The 20,389-nt window shown below is 47.4% G+C and overlaps 2 protein-coding genes across 2 annotated transcripts; one reads left to right on the top strand and one right to left on the bottom strand.

Annotated features, from left to right (window-relative positions):
* Positions 1-8,099: 8,099 nt before the first annotated feature.
* Positions 8,100-8,441, bottom strand: LOC308432923 (large ribosomal subunit protein eL33-like; the record flags this gene model as incomplete). Its single annotated transcript, XM_080932811.1, has 1 exon — positions 8,100-8,441. The coding sequence occupies one exon, from the start codon at positions 8,439-8,441 to the stop codon at positions 8,100-8,102; it is 342 nt and encodes a 113-aa protein (XP_080788937.1).
* Positions 8,442-15,119: 6,678 nt separating this feature from the next.
* NMUR1 (neuromedin U receptor 1) lies at positions 15,120-17,922 on the top strand (the record flags this gene model as incomplete). The annotated part of the gene is made up of 3 exons (XM_080933254.1): positions 15,120-15,149; positions 16,273-17,167; positions 17,537-17,922. 3 exons carry the CDS (start codon positions 15,120-15,122, stop codon positions 17,920-17,922), a joined length of 1,311 nt encoding a protein of 436 aa, XP_080789380.1.
* Between the last annotated feature and the right edge of the window lie 2,467 nt (positions 17,923-20,389).

Below are 20,389 nucleotides of genomic sequence, written 5' to 3'. Positions count from 1 at the left end.
CACCTTGAAGGGCATGTTGACTCCCAACCCAAGGAGGGTGAAGACCTAGATATAGGGAGGAAGGTATTTATTTGTTAGGAAAACCCAGAAAGTGTGGGAGAGCTAGAGGAAGTGAGGCCAAGCCGGAAGCTGAAATGGCAAGCCCTTTGCTGTGCAGAACATGACTCAGAGTTGACCCAGTGAGGAGGGAGGAAGCTGTGGTGGGTGAAATCTATTTTTAAGACCAGTTTTGTTGACATGTAATTCACACGCTGTCTAGCTTTTCCATTTAAAGTATACAGCAATTTTTTTGTTGTTGTTCTCGACAGGGACTCTCTTGTAGCTCAGGCTGGTTTAAACTATGTGTCTCAGACGGGTCTTGAACTCATTACTTTTCCTATCTCTGCATCCTAAACAATGCCATTATAGGTCCCAACCCACCAAGCCTGGCAATGCTCCTTTTTCCCCCCTTTGTTGTTGACTTTTCTTCTTGCTGTGCTGGACACTGGAGGCACAACAGGCAAGTTCTCAACACTGCACTATACCTCCAGTGTTTCTTTTTCCTCTTAAAAAAGAGCTACTTGTTTTTAATGTCTGAGTGTTTGATTGCATATATGTATGTGCACCATGTGCATGCAGTGCCTGCTGAGGCCAAAAGAGGGCGCCAGAACCCCTGGAACTAGAGAGGTATGTTAGGCTCTGTAACAGTATGGGCGCTGGAAATTGAACCCAGGTCCTCTCTAAGTGCTCCTAACTGCTGAGCCATCTCATTCAGTGGCTTTTACCATACTCAAAAGTATGGGCAACTTTTTGCTGTGACCATACCATGTCAAGAGTCTCCATTTTGGTTAAACAATGACAATTCCCCAAAACAAAGTATCCTGGTTCCCCCACATTTTCAGCCACCTGACATTCTTTAACCTACCATATACCCTGTTTCCCTGACACCCTTAGCATTTGGAAAACTGTGATCAGAAAAGAATTTTTGGGCTCCCTTCTCTTTGTGTCCCTTCCCCCCTTTTCCCTACAGTGACTTCACTGGAAGCTGGGGGTGGGGGTGGGATTAGTTCTTATGCTAGAGACCCTCTCCCATATGGATCTTTTCCCATGTCTCAAAAAACTTGTGCTATCTCTGAGGATGGGGGTGTTGAAATCAGCAAGACCTGTGAAGCCAGGTTCTGAATCCCAGGCAAGAGGCAGGGAAGTGGGTGGGGAGCAGGACCTGGCACCTTTTGATATGTAAATTAACCCCCCAGGAGATAAATCCTGGCCTGGCTCAAATTCACAGACAATGAATGATGATGACCTGGGAAGCAGGCTTGGGAGAAGGCTCAGTGGTTAAGAACACTGACAGAGGTCCTGAGTTCAATTCCCAGGGACCACATGGTGGCTCACAACCATCTATAATGGAATCTGATGCTCTCTTCTGGTGTGTCTGAAGACAGCTACAGTATACATAAGGTAATTCTTTGAGAGAGAGAGACAGTGACAGAGACACACACACACACACACAGAGAGAGAGAGAGAGAGAGAGAGAGAGAGAGAGAGAATGTCCTAGGAGGGTCACCTGGCTTTCTTTCCCTCAGCTCTGTATAATCATCAATAGTTTTCCCTTTATTGTGCCACAAAACACACAGTTTTTGTTTTCTTTTGTTTTTGAAGACAGAGTTTCATGTAGCCTAGGCTAGCCTTGAACTTGTTGTATATCTGGGACTGTCCTGGAACTCCTGATCCTCCTGCCTCCGTCTCCCAAGTGCTGAGACTACAGATACCCACCACCACACCATACCTAGCCAGAAAGATCTGTGATAGGGCCATACCAGAAGATTTCAGAAACCAGTTTGAAAGAGTTCCTGTTGGTCAGCAACACTGGGACAATTTGAAAGTCAACATAAATAATCCTGTCAGTTACCTAGTGTCTGTGACATGTATATGTGAGAAACTGTGTGTATTGTTGGTTCCTTCAAAGGTAGTTAGCCCAGCAAGTCTTTCCTATGCCCCTTTCCAGGATCAACCAATCACATCAGACTGTTAAATTGAGCTCTGCTAGACCTGTTGGTTCTTGGGGTATTCTCTTTACAAAAAGAATTGCCAACTGGATATGGGATAGATGCCCTTAATCATAGCACCCTGGAGGCAGAAACAGGTGGATTTCTAGAGTTCAAGTCCAGCCTGATCTTCATAGTGAGTTTCTGGCCAGCCAAGACTACATCATCATCATCACCAACTGAAAGACTCCCGCAGAGGGGAGACCCTCACTCAAGTCTCCAGAATAACACAACCCCCCAAGAACTCACGAGAGACTGTCCTTTCTGCAATTACATGAGATTTATTGCTGAACCAGTGCACTGGGGTCGAGACTCATATCCCACGCAGGGGTAGAAGAGTTTGACCCTGAGTGGCTGGGAGAAGGAGTTTTTAAAGGAAAAAACCACAACCAAGGGGGGGGGGTGGCATGTCATTGGAAAATGCCAAAATACCAGTGAAGAATAGCAAGGGAAACACCTGGTTTCTCAAGATTGTTTATAAGGTGTTATTTTAACTTTTATGGTTTTATGGTCAGTCAGTTCCTGATACAGAGTCACTGAACTGGCTATCCTATATTTTTGGTTCTACTCTACCTGCTAGGGGTCTTCTACTTTACCTGTTAGGGGGTCAGGATTTATCCTGGTCTTTCACAACATTATCAGCATTAATCATCATCATCATCATTATCATTTTTAAATCCACAAACCAACAGCAAAAAGAATTGTTCTTCTGAGCAGCTTTTGGCCTGTTCTTTTGCTTGTTCCTTTTTGAGACACCAAGGTTGTTCCTTGTTTGTTTCTAGCATACCCCAAAAGTAATAATTTAAAAGGAAGAAAAAAAATATCTTGGCTCATGGTTTCAGTCCATGGCCGCTTGGCCTCTCTGCTGCTGGCCTGAGGGAAGCCAGAGCATCATGTGGGAGGACGATGGTTGGGCAGAGGGCTCCCCTCAAGGTGGCCAGGAATCGGAGTGAGACAATGGAAGACATCTGGGACAAGAAAGTCTACAAGAACATCTTGCAGTGACCTGCTTCCTCTGGCGAATCTCCACATCTAGATGTTTTCACAAGCTTCCTGCAATATCATTAAGTTCTTTAGTGGAACTAAGGGTTACAGCCTGTGTTCTGACAAGCCAGATTTGGCTACCTATCCCCAGAAAGAGAAGAGATCCAGTACTCCTCCTCCCTAGTCCATGCGTGGGGTCTGAACCTGAAGGTAGGGCTTAGATAGAGGGCAAAACTGTACATGAATGCATAACTGATCAGTCCTAGTTAAGGTGCCACCCCCGAAACATCACTGTTCTAGCCTCAGTCTCTGGTTGTAGTAAATTTCCCCTGCACACAAGTCCCTTTCTCTGTCCCTCTCACCTCTGCTCTAAGACTTTTTTTTTTTCTTCCAAAAAGGAAAATTCCCCAGGGTGGAGGGGATTCTGATTTCTTCTGTCCACTGTTTCAATATTCAGGAGTCAAAGGAAGGGACACCATTGTCTTTAGAACATTCTTCTTCCTCCCAGACAGGCTGGTTACAAGTTGTAAATCCCCAACAGAAATTTTCATTATTAGCTAAGCTTTCACTTGGGCCCTTCATCTCCCAAGCACCAACTCCTTAAGGGCACTTCACATACAAATCACAATGGCTTTTCTTTTCAAAAAAAAAAAAAATGTAATTTTTTTAAAAAACATTTATTTATTTCATGTATGTGAGTACACTGTCGGTGTCTTCAGACACACCAGAAGAGGGCATCATATCCATTACAGATGGTTGTGAGCCACCATATGTTTGCTGGGAATTGAACTCAGGACCTCTGAAAGAGCAGTCAGTGCTCTTAACCACTGAGCCATTTCCCCAGCCCCTAAAAATGTAATTATTATTTTTAATGTTCAAGAGAGAGGAACAGAATTGGAAAGTCAAAGTTAGGTGTCTCCTTGAGGGCCAGGTGTTTTAAGGGTCTTAGATAGTCTGGAATGGGTTTCCCTCTAATTTAGGATTGGTCAGTTTAGACCAAGAAAGGAAGCTGATAGACTCAAAAGTTTTCATGAACAAGATCTGGCCTTGTTTTTATCTGACCTACCTAGATTGTTAGCTGCCCGGCTGACAAGAGAAAATGCCCATCAGGCCTCTATCTCTTGGGATGACTTACTCCCACACAGTTGTATCAACTGGCTATGAAAGTGTATCCTGGGATTCTCAGTTGTTAATTACCTTGACACTCTGAGATTATTTTGTTAAAACACAAGCTTCCTTCTAGGAGGTCAAATTGCCCAAAGTCAGGACCGAAGACCTCTACCCCTCACCCACCCACCCCCTGAAATGCTAATAGATTTTTTGCATGAGAAAGGAGTGTGACTTTTGACAAATTAAGAGCTGGTTGCTTGAGCAGGGACAGAGGGAAGGAAGCAGAACAGGTCCCTGAGATACTGTCCCAGCAAACAGGCTTATTGTCTAAATCTATACAGATCTCTGCATCTTCTGCATCTTTATTAGTGAACCCCAAATGGGACCCTTCATAAGTTCCCAAAGTGTGTGTTTTCCTTATAGTCAGTTTGGGGTGCAGCCCAGGGTTCGAAAGGTCATTTAGATGGGTTGTGGGGGGGGGGAGAAGAAATGTATGAGAGAAGTTACACCTTGGATGGGCAGACAAAGGCAACAGCAAGACCTCCCAGGAGAGTTCAGACTCTACCACTAGAGATGGGGGTCTTGGTAAAAGTGGAAATCTAATCTTGTAAGTGGGAAGGTCATGGCAGGATGTAGTCACCAGATTTGCTGGAACTCAGAAATAATGTCTCACTGTGTGCTCACCAGTCTCTGTGAGGAGGCCTAAGCAGAGGCTGCATCCCAACATTATATTCTTACAAATATCAGTGTCAGGTAACAGATGAGGGGATGATGGATTAGAAGCACCATCTTACTAACATCATAACTGTTGCGGTCCAGGAGTCACCCACAAACCACACGCACATTGATCTCAGACAGGGATAGTTTATTGAACATTCACCCCATAACTAATGAATGGATCAGGGCCATAGACCAGACTTGGGAGCAAGCATGAGCCAGGATCTTACAGAGCTTTAAAGCCTTGAAATCCACAAAATCTGTGCCAAGTTATTTCACCAATCAGGATTTATAGATGGAGGACTTCCTAAGGAACACATCTTTTTTGTCCATTTATCCTGCTTCCATTGGTTGGGGTATTCAACTGTGGTAGGGAACTTGTCTTAATTCACATCTTAACATATGTCTCTTTCTGCCAAGTAGGATATTTCTAGGGAGGTCTTAGGAACCTAAATTTTATTTGACCCCCTACTCAAAATGGAAGTCTTATTCCAAATGGCTTCATATATTGGTGCTGGTGTCTCTCTAATGTTGGGGTCCATCCCAGGGGCAGTTTATAAAGCCAAGAAACCACAAACGCCCATACATAGGTACAGGAAGTGCTGCTTGGTGGTTAGTTCAGGCCCAGGCTTATTGTGATTAACTATACAAAGCAGTTTTCACTGACTTCTATTGTGATTGGCTTCCAAGAACATCAAAGCACAGAACATAGCAGAATATGCAATCAACTTGGGCATGAGAAAGTTTCCTTGTAACTGCAGTAACAACATAAGAGAATATAATATTAGTAACAGCACAAAATGGCGGCTAGACAGGTAACAGTTACCTAGGCCTTAACATTTTACCTAGGCCTTAATAATACAATAGTTATTTTACCAAGATTATAGCATGCCTGGAATCCCAGCCCTGAGAAGGATAGTTAAGAGCTAAAAGCCAGCCTGGGCTACATGGTGAGACCCTGTTCAAAAACAAAATTATAAATGAACGTTGCTGTGTGGTGCTTTTTCTGCTGGACAGGACACAACACTATCTTGTGTTTTGAGCTTCCTCTCCTCCCCAACCACAGCAACTGGGGCAGAACAATACAGGATGTAAGGAGGGGAAGTAAGGAGGGGCTGGAGGGATGGCGCAATGGTTAAGAGCAGAGGACCCAGGGTCAGTTCCCAGCACTATTTCAGACAGCTGACAGTTGCCTGCAATCCAGGCCTAAGGGATCCAAATGCCATCCTGGCCTCCTCAGGCACCAGCACACATATGCATATACCCTCCTCTTCACACATACACACAGTGCAAAAGAAATATTTGTTGGGGGATGGTTTCGTGCACTGTATATTCAGATGCTGATTACCGTGCCCAGAGATCTGCAGTCTGAAAGTTGGCACCGTCAAGCAACTCCTGTCTCAATGCTGTGTAAAAATTGTTTTCTGTCACCTCGGATTGGCTAATAAAGAGCTGATCAGCCAGTATCTGGATAGAAGATAAAAAGGTGGGGCTTCTGATCCCAGTGAGGGGTTCCTAGGTCCTAGGAGAGCAAGTCCTGAGGACACAGGGAGCAGGAGTGGCCAAGGAAAGACCAAGATGGCAAGAAATGGGGCATGTGGCTGGGTAGTGGGGGGCCTGATCAGGTTTGATTAGGGTTAGAATGGCTCAGGATCTTCCCAGTATAATGCAAGAAGCTGATTAATAAAAACACCACGTCTCCGTGTTGTTAGCTTAGAGCAAGCACAGGCATAGAAAAGCCCAGCACGTTTACAAATATTTTTAATGGAAAATTACAAAGTGACAAAAGATGAGGGTAGATCCAGGCTTGCTTCATTCAGGTAGGCTCAAATAGCAGAACCTGAGAGGGTCTGTGGTTAGGAGATTCCTCAATGCAATCCTGATGTTGATGTCTGTATCAGCTCAGTGGAGAAGTACCCTGTTAGCAGGCAACATCACTTAAGTATTTAGGTAGCCTGGGCTTCAGGCCAGCTAGGGACAGAGTGTGTTTGTATTTGACTTCTTGCAAAGTGTTTCTGTAATGTGTTTCTTATTAAAGGGACCATGTGTTCCCAGGTGTCTGTGGGAATAAAGTGCCCTCCACACAGAGGCTGAACAAGAATGGCCACCTCTGCTTTATCCCTGAGAGGAATAAACGTGTGTATCCAGGAGAAAACGTGTGGCTCACATAGGCCAATGAGAACGGGACTCGAGTGTTTTGGCGCGAGAGGACATTCTGCTTTTCCTCCTTCAAAGTCGTTCAGTTAGGACCGTGGCCAGGACTAAGTTGGAGCCAGTTCTCAGCCTGGGCTAATGTTGCATCTCCTTGGGCCGTGGGTGGCCACCTTGGAACAAGGATGCCAGGCAGAGAGAAGGAGAACAATGAGGATACAAACTGTAGTGGGGCTCCTTGCTTCTCACCCCAGACCTCAAGCCTCACGAGTGATCTCTGTGTCTTAGTTTATTACCCTGTTCGAACCAGCCTGAGCCTATCTAGTAGTAGCATCCGGAGAGGCCTTGGCCCGGACAGGCGAGTGACAAGAAACTGAAGACCACGCTGGAAGGGGACTGGACTCAGTTCCCAGCGCTTGCGGCCGCAGCTCACAGCTGCTTATAACTCCAGCGCCAGGAGCTCTTGAAGAAGAAAATAATTGGCCGCTACAAAGGATTTATCAGTAAACTCGCTTAGAAAATATTGTTACATAAATGTAAAATTTAGCTAAAGGAGCATGCTTCTGCCTGAGAGTTCAGGAAGACAGCGTGGCTGACAGCCCTTGATTAAACCACGCCCCTCTTACCAGGGCGAGCATAATTCTGCCAGGCAGTCAGGATGACCCTGGTAACAGCTGCCCCGGAAAAGACCCCTGGTCTGACTGGGGTCAACGTGACAATGTTTTATATTGTAAATCTCCCCATTTGCTGGAACAACCAAACCTTAAGGTCTGTCCCTGTAAAATGTTGTTAATTGCTCCACGTGTAACTCGGGGCTGTGAAACTGTGTTAACTGGGGGATTTCTGTTCGAGGCTCGTTCCTTTTTGTGTATTACCCAGAACTGGCCATGGGCTATCATTAAAGAGTTTTTCCTTTATTCATCTATAAGTATTTGCAGTGATTTCTCATTGGGAAGTCATATTCTAAAACAATTCAGAACCCTTTTCAGGTCCCGGTAGGCACTAGCACACACTTGGCAGACATTTATATACACACACACATAATTAAAAATAAAACATTTTTTTTTACAAGAGTACAAATCTACTTTTATTTATTTACTCTCCATTAGTTTAAATCCAGGATGGGTACAGCATCACACGGATTCTGTGTCCAGTGGCCTTTGCAGGAAGGTTGCTTTGGAATTTGGCACAAACCATACCACTGTTTCCATGGTCCCAAGTTACTTTTCCCCAGATCACTCTGGTTTTGTTTGGTTTGCCTCCAGGAGTCACTGTATGGTTTTTTGCTTTGTACACATAAGCACATTTCTTGCCTAAGTAGAACACGGTTTCATCTCGGGCATAAACGCCTTCAATTTTAAGAAGAGCCGTGTGCTCTCTTTGGTTCTGGAGACCTCGCTTGTATCCAGCAACAGTGGCCTTACACCACAGCCTTCCGGACATACTTGCCATCTTTAGAAGTCCTGTTCCCAGCAGGCCTTCACAGGCGCCAAGATGGCGGAAAGAGCAAAATAGATCCTTCAAACAAACAAAACACATTACAATCCTCACCTCAAAGGAGATATGAGATAGTTTATTCTGGAACCAAATATGTGACCATGGCCCAAAGCATAGATTCTGGTCACCACAATCTATGTTCCAGTGTTGTAACAGTTTGATGAAGCTTTTGGAGAATAGAATAAAGGGCTGGAGAGATGGTTCAGTGGTTAAGAGCACTGACTGATCTTCCAGAGGTCCTGAGTTCAATTCCCAGCAACCACATGGTGGCTCACAACCATCTGTAATAGAATCAGATGCCCTCTTCTGGTGTGTCTGAAGACAGCTACAGTGTGCTCATATACATAAATAAATGATTCTTTTTTTCATTGTCTTTGTTGTTGTTCTCTTAAAAAAGAAAATGAAAAAAAAAATAAAGGTAGGAAAGAGAAAGAGAAAAAAAGTGCAAGAAAGGCCCAGAGCCGGAGCACCAAACTCATAATTCTTAGAGAGAGAGAGAAAGCGAGAGAGAGAGAGAGAGAGAGAGAGAGAGAGAGAGAGAGAGAGAATAGAACAAAGAATCACAAGTCAAGATATTTCCCAAATACAATGTTTGAAACATCAAGTCACCGAGTCATAGAAAGCAGGGGGATCTCAGCGGCAGGCCTCAGATACTACCAGATGGCAGGCTTGGTGTTTTGGTTGGACTGTTTGTGCATTCCAGAGGACTCATCTAATGGTCACAAAAGCATTAGGTCACCTACAGGGGAAGGCAAAATAAGCAGCAATTAACGGGGCTAGAGATGGCCCAAAATAATTAGACTCCAGACTTGCCTCGTTCTACTCTGTTGACACCCAAGTTCTTACCAGTTTCTCTGCCTTGCAAAAGGCCCAGGGTAAAGTGTGTTTGGCTTTTGTTTTTTTGTTATTGTCTAGGAACTTTCATTCCTATGATGAAAGCCTATCAACCTTTCACTGCTGGGGAGACTGAGACAGGCAGATCAGAGTTCCAGGCTAGTGAGCTACACAGTGAGACTAGCCTCAAAAGCATAACCATATCTATTTATATATAGTAGAAGGAACAAATATTGACGTGTGTGTGTGTGTGTGTGTGTGTGTGTGTGTGTGTGTAGGAGCCTCAGCAAATCTTCCCTGGTGAGATTCCTGACCAATTCCCCAAGCAAAGGAACGAGCTTTCTTCTTATAATCTTTTCAGGATAGTGGGAAGTTCCACATCATGTGCTTCCATTCTGCATACATGTCAAAGAACACAGAAGAGTCTGGTAGCACAGACTCAGGGCTGAAGGCACTGCTGTAAGGCCATGGCCCAAGCAGCCTCTTTATTCACTTGTCCCAGCGAGAGCGGCAGTAGGGCATGACCTGATCAGGCTGTGGGGTCCCTAAGCTTCAGGGCCTGTTCCACCTTCCCAGGATTCAACTCAGGTTGTCAGGTTTGTCACTGCTCTCCCCACCCCCTTTCTTTTTTTCTTTTTCTTTTTCTTTTTTCTTTTCTTTCTTTCTTTCTTTCTTTTTTTTTTTTTTTTTTTTTTTTTTTTTTGATGTAAAATGCAAGAGGATTTTTATTCCAAGTGCACTGGAGCCCACAGTCGTATGCCACGCAAGGGTAGAGGACTGTGAACCCCCCTTTTCTTTTTTTAACTGAAAACAAAATGGCCTCATCTCCTTGCAGGGTGGAGCCCTGTCAACTTCAGACCATGACTCCCTTAAGCAGCAGCAGGCTCCACAGAGGAGTCAGGTCTGTGAGCTGCACATGGTTCATGACAAACCCCAACCTATTCTCTTTCCATCAACCCTGTGAAGGGGAGTGCAAGGAAGTCCAAGAGGGGAAGAGACACCACATGGGCTGTCCACATGGTAGTCCTTGCTCCTGTCAGATCGGCTGTCTCTCACTACACAGCCGTCCTGGAGAGGAGCCTCCTCCTGCTCAGGCAATGGATGGCACTTGGTGCAGTACAACCTAGAACCGTTTTAGGGTCTTGATCCCTGTGAGGTTGGGCTTCTTTCTCATTGCCAGCGTGGGAGGGGTGAGTATGCATTTGGCTGAGAATCCTTCTGACCTAACAAAGGCTTCTTGAAGTGGCCCATGGGTCCCTTCTCTGTTTATGGCGTCTCCAAATAAACACACTTGAAGACGTTTCTATGAGCACAGACACCACTGAGACAAGTCAAGAACAGCCTTTGGCCTACATGTGGATGGTGGCTGGGCTCCCATCCTCTGGCCTTCCTGCTCAGCACTGTCTCCTTCCATACCCCTCTTCCCACATCAATCTTCTCTGGGAATGAACAGAAAAACCTTTGGGTTCTTTTTTTTTTTTTTTTTTTTTTGTGCCTTGGAAGAAAATTATTGAAACGTACTTCCTGCCTGGTGTGGTGGCAAGCACTTTTAATCCCAACTCTAGGAGACCAGAGGAAGATCTCTGTGAATTCAAGCCAGCTCCAGGCCAGCCCAGAGTACACAATGAGACCCTGGCTAAATACAAGCAAAACAACCCTCCCCAAAATCACTTCCTTTGTGTTCAGAAAATGTACCAAGATTTTTGAGATATGTGCTGACATTTATCTGCCAGTTCCGAAATGACAAGTCTACGCTCAGTCACAAACCTAAAGGTAGAGCCTTTTGCCACCCAACTTTTTATATGAGGAAACGGGGGGCACAGGAAGACTAAGTAGCCTGGTGTGTCTGAAGACAGCTACAGTGTACTTAAATATAATAAATAAATAAATCTTTTTTAAAAAAAAAAAAAAAACATTAAATTCAAATCCCATCTTCAGCCCTGAGTGTTGAGGTCAGCAGGGAGATCTCCATGCTTCTGAGTGCTAGGGCTGTGGGCTTGCCTTGCCCTGGCTGGCTGTGTAACTTAGTAGGTGGAGTGCTTGCTTAACGTGCACGGTACCTTGGGTTGAGCCCCAACACCACACAGACTCATCATAGCATTTTTGGATACACAGGGAGTTCGAGGTCAGCCGGGATTACCTGAGACCCCCATCTCAAAACCAAACCAATCCCGCCACCACCATCACCATCACCGAGTGAAACTGTTCTACACACACTTCGGTCTTCAGGGCAGCTGGGAGGAGTGAGTAACTGCCATCGACTAAAACCAAGTTGCTTGAGAGTCTGCTATGGTGGCCCTGGTCTGAATGGACCAGGAATGGGGCTCAAGGTCCTGGTTCTCAAGTGGCTATGGCTCCCTTGTAGCTTTGTGAATGATTCCTTCTGAGGCTGAACATCTGAGAAGAAATTTACTCTGTTCCTTGAAGGTGTGTGCTTTCCTTGGCTACTCCTTAGGATTTTTGAAAAATGGTCTCATTCACCTCATAAACCTGTCAGGAAGAGCCTCCTCCCACAACTCAGCCACACACAAACACACACACACACACACACACACACACACACACACACACACACTCCCCAAACAAAAACAAACAGACAACACACCTGTTGGATCCATGATGCCACCATAGCTATCCACCACTTCCTCTGACTTGGGTGTCTTTGATGACACCGTGAAACCCCAGGGCAGCAATGACATCCATAGCCTGATGTGGCAGTTTGTCTCTGGGCTATCTGATGTCTGGGGACAGGATCCTGTCTGGTAGGGTAACTGTTTTCTTCTACTCCAGAGGCCAGAAGAAGCACCAGGATGTGATTTTTATCTGGACATAATATAAAAAGTTAGCAGAGAAAATAAAGCACTAAGAAAGAGAAAACCCCTGTGGACAAACAAGATCTGAGGCCTGGTGGGGGTGGGGGATAAAGAGATAGGGGTGAGTAAGGGGGTAGGGATGGGATTAGGGAGGGAGGGGTGAGAATAGGGAGGGAGGGGTGGGGGATAAAGAGATAGGGGTGAGTAAGGGGGTAGGGATGGGATTAGGGAGGGAGGGGTGAGAATAGGGAGGGAGGGGTGGGGGATAAAGAGATAGGGGTGAGTAAGGGGGTAGGGATGGGATTAGGGAGGGAGGGGTGAGAATAGGGAGGGAGGGGTGGGGGATAAAGAGATAGGGGTGAGTAAGGGGGTAGGGATGGGATTAAGGAGGGAGGGGAGGGATTTTATACCAAAATCTGACCTGGTTTGTAACTTTGAGCATTCATGTATGGGAAGATCTCAAAGGGGACTTCCAGGATGCACATGCCCTGGATACGTAGCTGCCAGGAGAGCCTTGTGGGTAGCCTTTACAGCTGTCTCTAGGCTCAGAGTTCATGAGATATCATCCCAGGGTCACAGAGGTCCTGGCATTTTCTGCTTGCCCCAGTGTGAGATGCCCCAATGTTCTCCCACCTCAAGTAGGGTTGGGCCTAGTGCACACACTGAGCCCCAAGAGAAGGAAAGGTCGCACTTCTTGTCCCTCCAGTTCTAGAGGGGTGCAGGTTCTGTTTAGTCATGTGTGAGTGATATGTGTTGTTAAAAGATGACGTCTCGGGTTTCAGCACCAATGTTAGGAAAAGGATGAAGAGAGTGTGGTGGGGGGATATGGCCAGTGGAGGTGTGGCGAGACCTGGGGGCAAGAGAGATCCTCTGGAGGACCCATGTTGGGAATCCCTTCCCCCTGAGGGACCAGCCACACGATGGTATAGTACAGAATAGAGTTTATTCAGGTCATGGGGGAGTTAAGAGGGTAGTAGAGGCAGAGAGAGGAAAGAGGAATTGAGAAGTAGAGGAGTAAAGGCCGGCCATGAGCACGTGGAGAGAGATGGGGGAAGGGAAGGAGGAGAGGAGGGACAAGGAGGGGAGAGCAAGAGAGCAAGAGAAGAGGAGGAGGGGGCAAGCAGCCCCTTTTATAGTGTCAGGTAACTGGGGCGGAGCATACCTGGCTGTTGCCAAGTAACTGAGGGGTGGGGTTTACAGAATCCCAACATGTGTCCGGTCCACTTTTCAGGATATGGTTCTCTGTGTAGTCCTCACTGTCTTGGAACTCACTATGTAGACCAGGCTGGCCTCAAACCTAGAGATCTTCCTGCCTCTGCCTCCTGAGTGCTTTGACTAAAGGCGTGCACCAACACCACTAAGGCTTACCTGCCTTCTTTTATTCTCATAAGTAGTTAGGAGCAGGACAGGAGGTCATCCAGAGGTGAGGAAGCTGCCCCCCCCCATCCCCTACGCTCACCCACCCCAACCCCCTCCCTACCCCTATGCTTCTCAGGAGGGGAAAGAGGTCTATGGGCTATGCACTCACTTCAGCTCCGGGAGCCCTGTCCTTGCACTAGGACTTGACATAGAACTGATCTGGACCCTGGTCTAGGCTGACAGCGCCTGACCGCCAAGCTCAGGAAACAGATATACACTCTCACGAAGTCCAGAGAGGCTGCCTTGGGGCAGAACAGGTAGGAGCAGGTGCTACTGGTTCTGATGGGACACTTTGCCATGCATTCTCAAGCTCAGACCCTGACCAGGACACTGTGGACAGAGCATGGACAGAGGCTACAACCTCGAGAACTCGGGGTCCTCCTTTTCAGGGTCATCCTTTAGTGTGATGAGTTTAGCATGAGGCTAGTACAGCTAGCCCTAGGAATGGTGATTGGTATGAGCCATCTGTTTTCTGTAAGTCATTCTGTAGGGAACCATGTCATTCCCAATCCTTTATGGGCTTTGAATAGGCCCACAGAGGGCATGTGCAATGGTGTGTGTGTGTGTGTGTGTGTGAGAGAGAGAGAGAGAGAGAGAGAGAGAGAGAGAGAGAGAGAGAGAGAGATGGGAGCACAGTAAGAAGTGCTCCCCACACACTGTGAGGCCACGGTGAACTGATTTTCGAGGGACTCTGAGCCTTGCCATGACTAACCTAGTTGGTCCATCTGCAGCTGAGCAGGAAGCTTTCAAAATTCTTTCTCCCAAGGGTTCTGAAGAGCAAGTGCCCCAGAGTTCCCCACAATCTCCTAAACTAGGACTAGTTGTTTACAAATGGAGTTCTTAAGAAGCCAGGCATTGAGGGGCGGGGTAAAGAAGACACTGGCACGGGTGAGGGGGGTACTGGGAAGCTGAGAGAACATTGAAGACAGAAATGCAGATGGTGAGTGTGGGCTATAACCCCTGACTAGACTTTTGTGTGCTCTTTGGAATAAAGAAATGGGTCCGGACAATGCTCAGGAGAAGGACCAGTGTGGGTAGAGGTGCTGGCAGGAGATAGGAAACCCCTAAGGAGACTATGTGTATTGGGAGGTGGGAGTTGCTACCCTCTGAGTGTACAAGTGGGGTCACGGAGATGAGTCTCTTTGGACTGCTGACTTTCAGGAACTGAAAGTATAAAAAGGTATGTCTGAAAATGCGGGTCAGAAAGAATTGCTCGAAAAGTCGTGCTCAAGTCAGCACGCTGCAGGTTGGTGGGGACAGGCTCATTTTTTCTGACCTGTAAAATGGGATTGTTGTCCGGAAAAAAAAGACACTCTCAGCTCCCAGTGAGTCGGACAGCTAGCTAATATTGTTTGGATGCAGGTAGGGTCCCTTGGCGAGTGGTCCTAAGTACTCCAAGCTACCGGGTCGGCATTGCCCCCTAGTGGCGAATTTGTGAACAACAGGAGGAGCAACCGGAGAGGCGGGGAGGGCAGCCGCGGTTTAGTCGCCTTCAACTCGGCATCTGTTGGTGGGAGACAGGGCGCAGGCAGGACCTCCAGGGCAGAAAGCATGGTAGGTGAGCGGGATGCGGGCCCTCACAGGCGCCATTCTCAGGGTGTGATGGGTGGAAACACTCTTTGGGGGCACTTGGGGGTTGTTGGAGAGACAGTCAGTTTATTTCTGTCATTTTTCTGATGACTGTCCTCTCAGAGCTGCTAGCTGCCGACCCTTCCTCTAGGGCACCTCTCTTGAACCTGGGTTGTCACCTGCCCATTCCCAGCTCCTCTTGGTGAGAGTTTCAAGTAGCAACAACCCCAGGTCTAGTAGGTGCAAAGAATATAAAATATTTAAGCTGGGGATGATTCTGGTGACAGAAAACAACCAAATTTGGGTCAAAGTAGAGTTTTTCGATATTTAACTCCTTCACTTACCCCTACGGTGGCTGTCTTGTCACACCAAGGTCACGCACAGCTTTCTGTATGTCAGGTTTTCCCTGTGTCAGTGCTTTCTGTGGATTAAATGTCTGGACCTTCCACCTGTATTGGAGAGGTCAGGTCCACCCCGGCAGTTGCTTTGGGAGCCCTGGCTCTTTAGAGACCAAGCAATACTGCAGCTGCAGCCACTTTTCTGGGTGTCAACATCAAGTGACTCTCCTGAAGTCCATCTTGAAAGGGACACACTGAAGGAGATAGGCAAGTCTGTTCTTAGGAAAACCTGTCATTTATTCAAAGGTTTCCGCAGCTCCTGACTTTCTAGGTGAAGGTCCAGTCTTATCATTTAAAGATGATTGTGTATGTGTGTGTGTGTGTGTGTGTGTGTAAGTGCATATACAGTTTGTAGAGGCCAGAGGATAACTTTTTTGTTGTTGTTTTGTTTTCTGTTATTTTGGGTTTGTCGTTGTTGTTTGAGACAGTGTCTCTCTCTATAGTCCAAGTTGTCCTGAAACTTGCTCTGTAGCCTAGGCTAGCCTCAAACTCACAGAGACCCGCCTGCCCTTGCTTCCTGAGTGTTGGAATTAAAGCTGAGCACCATCACTGCCCGGTCAATTTTGTTATTTTTTTAAAGGTTTTCACTTTGAATACTCTGCAGTTGAGAGGCACTTTACGGTGGGTGACAGATGCTTTTCTTTCTCGTTGGCATGTGACTCTCAGTCTTCTACCATGCGGCATCTTCAGTGCCATAACTTACAGCTGGGGTTACCTAAATGACTTCTGGGCATCTCCCCCTCTATTCTACAGACTCCTCTCTGCCTCAATTGTTCCGTCTTTCCTGGAGAGCTCTCCCCAAACGCTTCAAGGAGCCCCCCGTTCTGCAATGACAGTGAGGCCACGTGGCACTTTTACCCTGAGGACCTGAACCTCACAGATGAGGCCCTTAGGCTGAAGTACTTGGGGCCACAGCAGATAGAACAGTTTTTGCCCATCTGTACCATGTACCTGTTGATCTTCGTGGTAGGCACTCTGGGCAACGGGCTGACCTGCGCCGTCATCCTGCGCCACAAGGCTATGCACACGCCCACCAACTTTTACCTCTTCAGCCTCGCTGTGTCCGATTTGCTGGTGCTCCTGGTGGGCTTGCCCCTGGAGCTTTATGAGATGAAGCACAATTACCCGTTCCAGCTGGGTGCAAGTGGCTGCTACTTCCGAGTACTGCTCTTTGAGACTGTCTGCCTAGCTTCAGTGCTCAATGTCACAGCCCTGAGTGTGGAGCGTTATGTGGCCGTGGTGCGCCCACTCCAAGCCAAGTCTGTGATGACCCGGGCCCATGTGCGCCGCATGTTGGGGGCCATCTGGGTCTTCGCTATTCTCTTCTCTCTGCCCAACACCAGCCTACATGGACTCAAGCACCTATACGTGCCCTGCCGCGGGCTGGTGCCCGACTCAGTGATGTGTACGCTCGTGCGTCCCCGGGTCTTCTACAAGTTGGTGGTACAGACTACCACACTGCTCTTCTTCTGTCTGCCCATGGTGACCATCAGCGTGCTGTACCTGCTCATTGGGCTGCGGCTGCGGAGGGAGAAGATGTTGCTCCAAGAGGAGGTCAGGGGCAGGAAAACAACAGCAGCCCAGAAAACCTCCCGCAGAAGGATTGAGCTTCGAGATAGGGGACGGAGTCAGGTGACCAAGATGCTGTGTAAGTGTCATTGTTGAAGGTCTGGGGAAGGAATTGAGCTTCCAGGGGTTTGGTTTGTTTGCTTGGGTTTTGTTTTTGTTTGTTTTTGTTTTTTGAGAAGGGTTTGTGTGTGTGTGTGTGTGTGTGTGTGTGTGTGTGTGTGTGTGTGTGTGTGTGTGTAGCTCTGGCTGTCCTGGAACTTGCTATATAAACCAGGCTGCCCTTGAACTCAGAGGTTCACCTTCCTCTGCCTCCAAAGTGCTGGGATGAAAGGCGTGGGCTAACACCACCTGGCTCTCCTGTCCATTTTGCTAGGATGGGAGGATGGTGAGCTGGAGAAGCAAACTCTAAACACGACACAGATCAGGGCTCTCTTCTCTGTTCTTGCAGTTGCCCTGGTTGTGGTATTTGGCGTCTGCTGGGCTCCATTCCATGCCGAACGTGTCATGTGGAGCCTGGTGTCCCACTGGACAGAAGGCCTGCACCTGGCCTTCCAGTTTGTGCACATTGCTTCCGGTGTCTTCTTCTACCTCGGCTCAGCAGCCAATCCGGTGCTGTACAGCCTCATGTCCAGTCGCTTCCGAGAGACCTTCCGACAAGCCCTGGGCCTTGGAACACGGTGCTGTCCACGCCACCAACCCTTTCATGGCTCCCATAACCACATCAGATTGACCACAGGCAGCACCCTGTGTGACATGGTCCCCAGGGACAGCAGGGATGGACCCCTGGCTGAGAATGAGGACCCAGGGTGTCAGCAAGAGACAGACCTTTCCTGAGTAAAATCTGGAAGGAACCTCACCCACAGGACCAGGGGCCTCAGAGAGTCTGGGGAGCTTAGGGAATGATTTCTGCCCTGCCTACATATCTGAGTGTTGAGGGAAACAGCAAGAAAAAGAAGATTGAACCCCAGTTGCCAAAGACTCACATTGAAGGCCTGAAAAGCTAGCTCAGCAGTTAAGAATGCTAGCTGCTCTTCCAGGGGACCCGAGTTCAGGTCCCAGCACCCTCATGACACCTTACAACTACCTGTAACTCTAGCTCTAGGCCATCTGACACTCTCTCTTGGCTTCTGAAGACATCTAACCACATGCCTATGGCGCATACCCATAGATTTAAAAGATCCACATTGAACCAGACATGTGCTGTGCGTTCCTCCAGACCCCTGAGTTCTTCCCCCCAGAGCCATCACAGTTACCTAGGACTCAGCATTATTCTTCTGGGGATCCCTTTTTCCTCTCAAGTTCATACACGTTTCCATTGGCATCTACCTGTCATTCTGGTAACTTCTGAAAGTCCATAGACTGATTATCTGCCCCTCTCCAGGCCTTATACTATACTTCAGACATCTTCACACCCCGACCCTTCCAGGCTCTCATTCTGCACTGAGATCTGGGCCTGATCAAGCTGCCAGGTGGTAGGGGTTCCCAGAGATCCAGGGGACCTGCATCTGATCTCAGCCTTTGTCACCATGTTGCCTTATGGCAACAAACAAACCACCCTGACTTTTGGTTCCCTGCCTGCAAAACGAAAGGTGTGTTTGCTTGCCCATGGCACCTTTTGAAGGGAGCTTGCTACGTTTTTGTCTGGGTGTACAACAAAGCCAACCAATGGCTTCAGATTATCTGCCTCACGCCCAAGCCCTGCTTTCTCTCTGACCTTCTTGTGTTCCTGCTCCAAGTTGTCAAGGGCAGGTTCTTTGCTTGTCTTGAAACAGATAGGGCCAACCTGTGTATGAGCAGTGCCGCCTGTTGCCTCTCTCACCGAAGACAGGCTGACCTGGCTCCCCTAGGTGAACACATGCTAGATCCTGTTAGCCAGGGGATATCCGGAAGAAGCCTGAGCTAACTTAGAGACCAGACGTGGCTGTGCAGAGACAGTGTATTGGTTAGTCTTTGCCAATTTGACAGAAACTGGGAGAGGGAACATCAGCCAAGAAATTACATCTATCAGACTGACCTGTGGACATGTCTGTGGGACATTTTCATGATTAATGACTGATGTCCAGGCCCAACCCACTGTGGGTGCTGCTGCTTCTGGGCAGGTGGTCCCAAGTTGTCTAAGAAAACAAGCTAAGCAAGCTATGAGGAGCAAGCTGGTAAGCCAAATTCCCCAGGGGCTTCTGCTGCAGTTCCTGCCTCCAGGTTCCTGACTTGGTTTCCCTTGATGATTGCCTATAAGCTGAATAAACCCTTTCTTCCCCAAGGGGCTGTGGTCAGTGTTTTATCCCAGTAATGAAAAGTAGTTGAGGGTATGAAGCTGTGTTAAGGGGACTAGGTGGTCAAGGACAATACATCTCTGACCTTTCATGCCACCCTGAATCCCAGGGACAGCCTGGTGCTCAGGAGGGAACCCATTAAGGGAGGGACCTCACTAATTGATGGACTGTATCCTGCTGCAAGTTGATGGGTCTTGTTCTGAGACACCTGGTATCCATAGCTAGGGGCTGCCCAGTGACCCTTTCAACAGCTTGCTAACTGGTGCCCTAGGTTTGTCCAGGGGAAGAGATGATACAGGGTTATTTAGTGAGTCAGTTTTACATGACAGAGACAACTTAAAGGCAGGGAGTTGGGTACCATGACACACAGCTGTAATCCCAGCACCTGGGAAGTGATGACTGGAAGGTCTGGAGTTTGAAGCTAGCCTGGGCTACACAATAAAACTCCCACTGAAAACCAAATAAATAAGAATTTTTAGGGGCTTAGGTTTTCAGTCTATAGTCAGCTAGCTTCTTCCTTCCTTCCTTCCTTCCTTCCTTCCTTCCTTCCTTCCTTCTTTCCTTTTTTTGTTTTTAAAACAGTGTTTCTTGGTATAGCCCTGCTGTAAACCAGGCTGCCCTTGAACTCAAGACTGCCTCTGCCTCCTAAGTGCTAGGATTAAAGGTGTGGCCACCACGTTAGGCTAGGCTTCATTATTTCCACCTGTGGTGAGAGAGAAGGGTATGGTGAGACTGAGTTTCTTACCTCATGGTATCCAGGAGTCAGCAAAACACTGCAGAAAAAAATATGCTTTTTTTCCTCCCAGGGCATACCCTCAATGACCTACTTTCTGTCATTTAACCATATCTCTACAAGTTTCCATCACCCTCCAGTAATACCATGAACTTATTAATCCATCAGTAGTGTACTTATGATCTAATCATGTCCTCAAATCCCCACTTCCAGACATAGCAGCAATGGATACTGTTACCCTGGGAACCAAACAGTCAACACACAAGCCTTTGGGGGGTTAATAGTCCAGTCACAA

This window comes from Micromys minutus, assembly GCF_963924665.1.
Source record: "Micromys minutus genome assembly, chromosome: 19".
Classification (NCBI taxonomy): Eukaryota; Metazoa; Chordata; class Mammalia; order Rodentia; family Muridae; genus Micromys; species Micromys minutus.
Note: the sequence above shows the minus strand (reverse complement) of the source record. Positions and strands in the feature narration are given on the sequence as shown.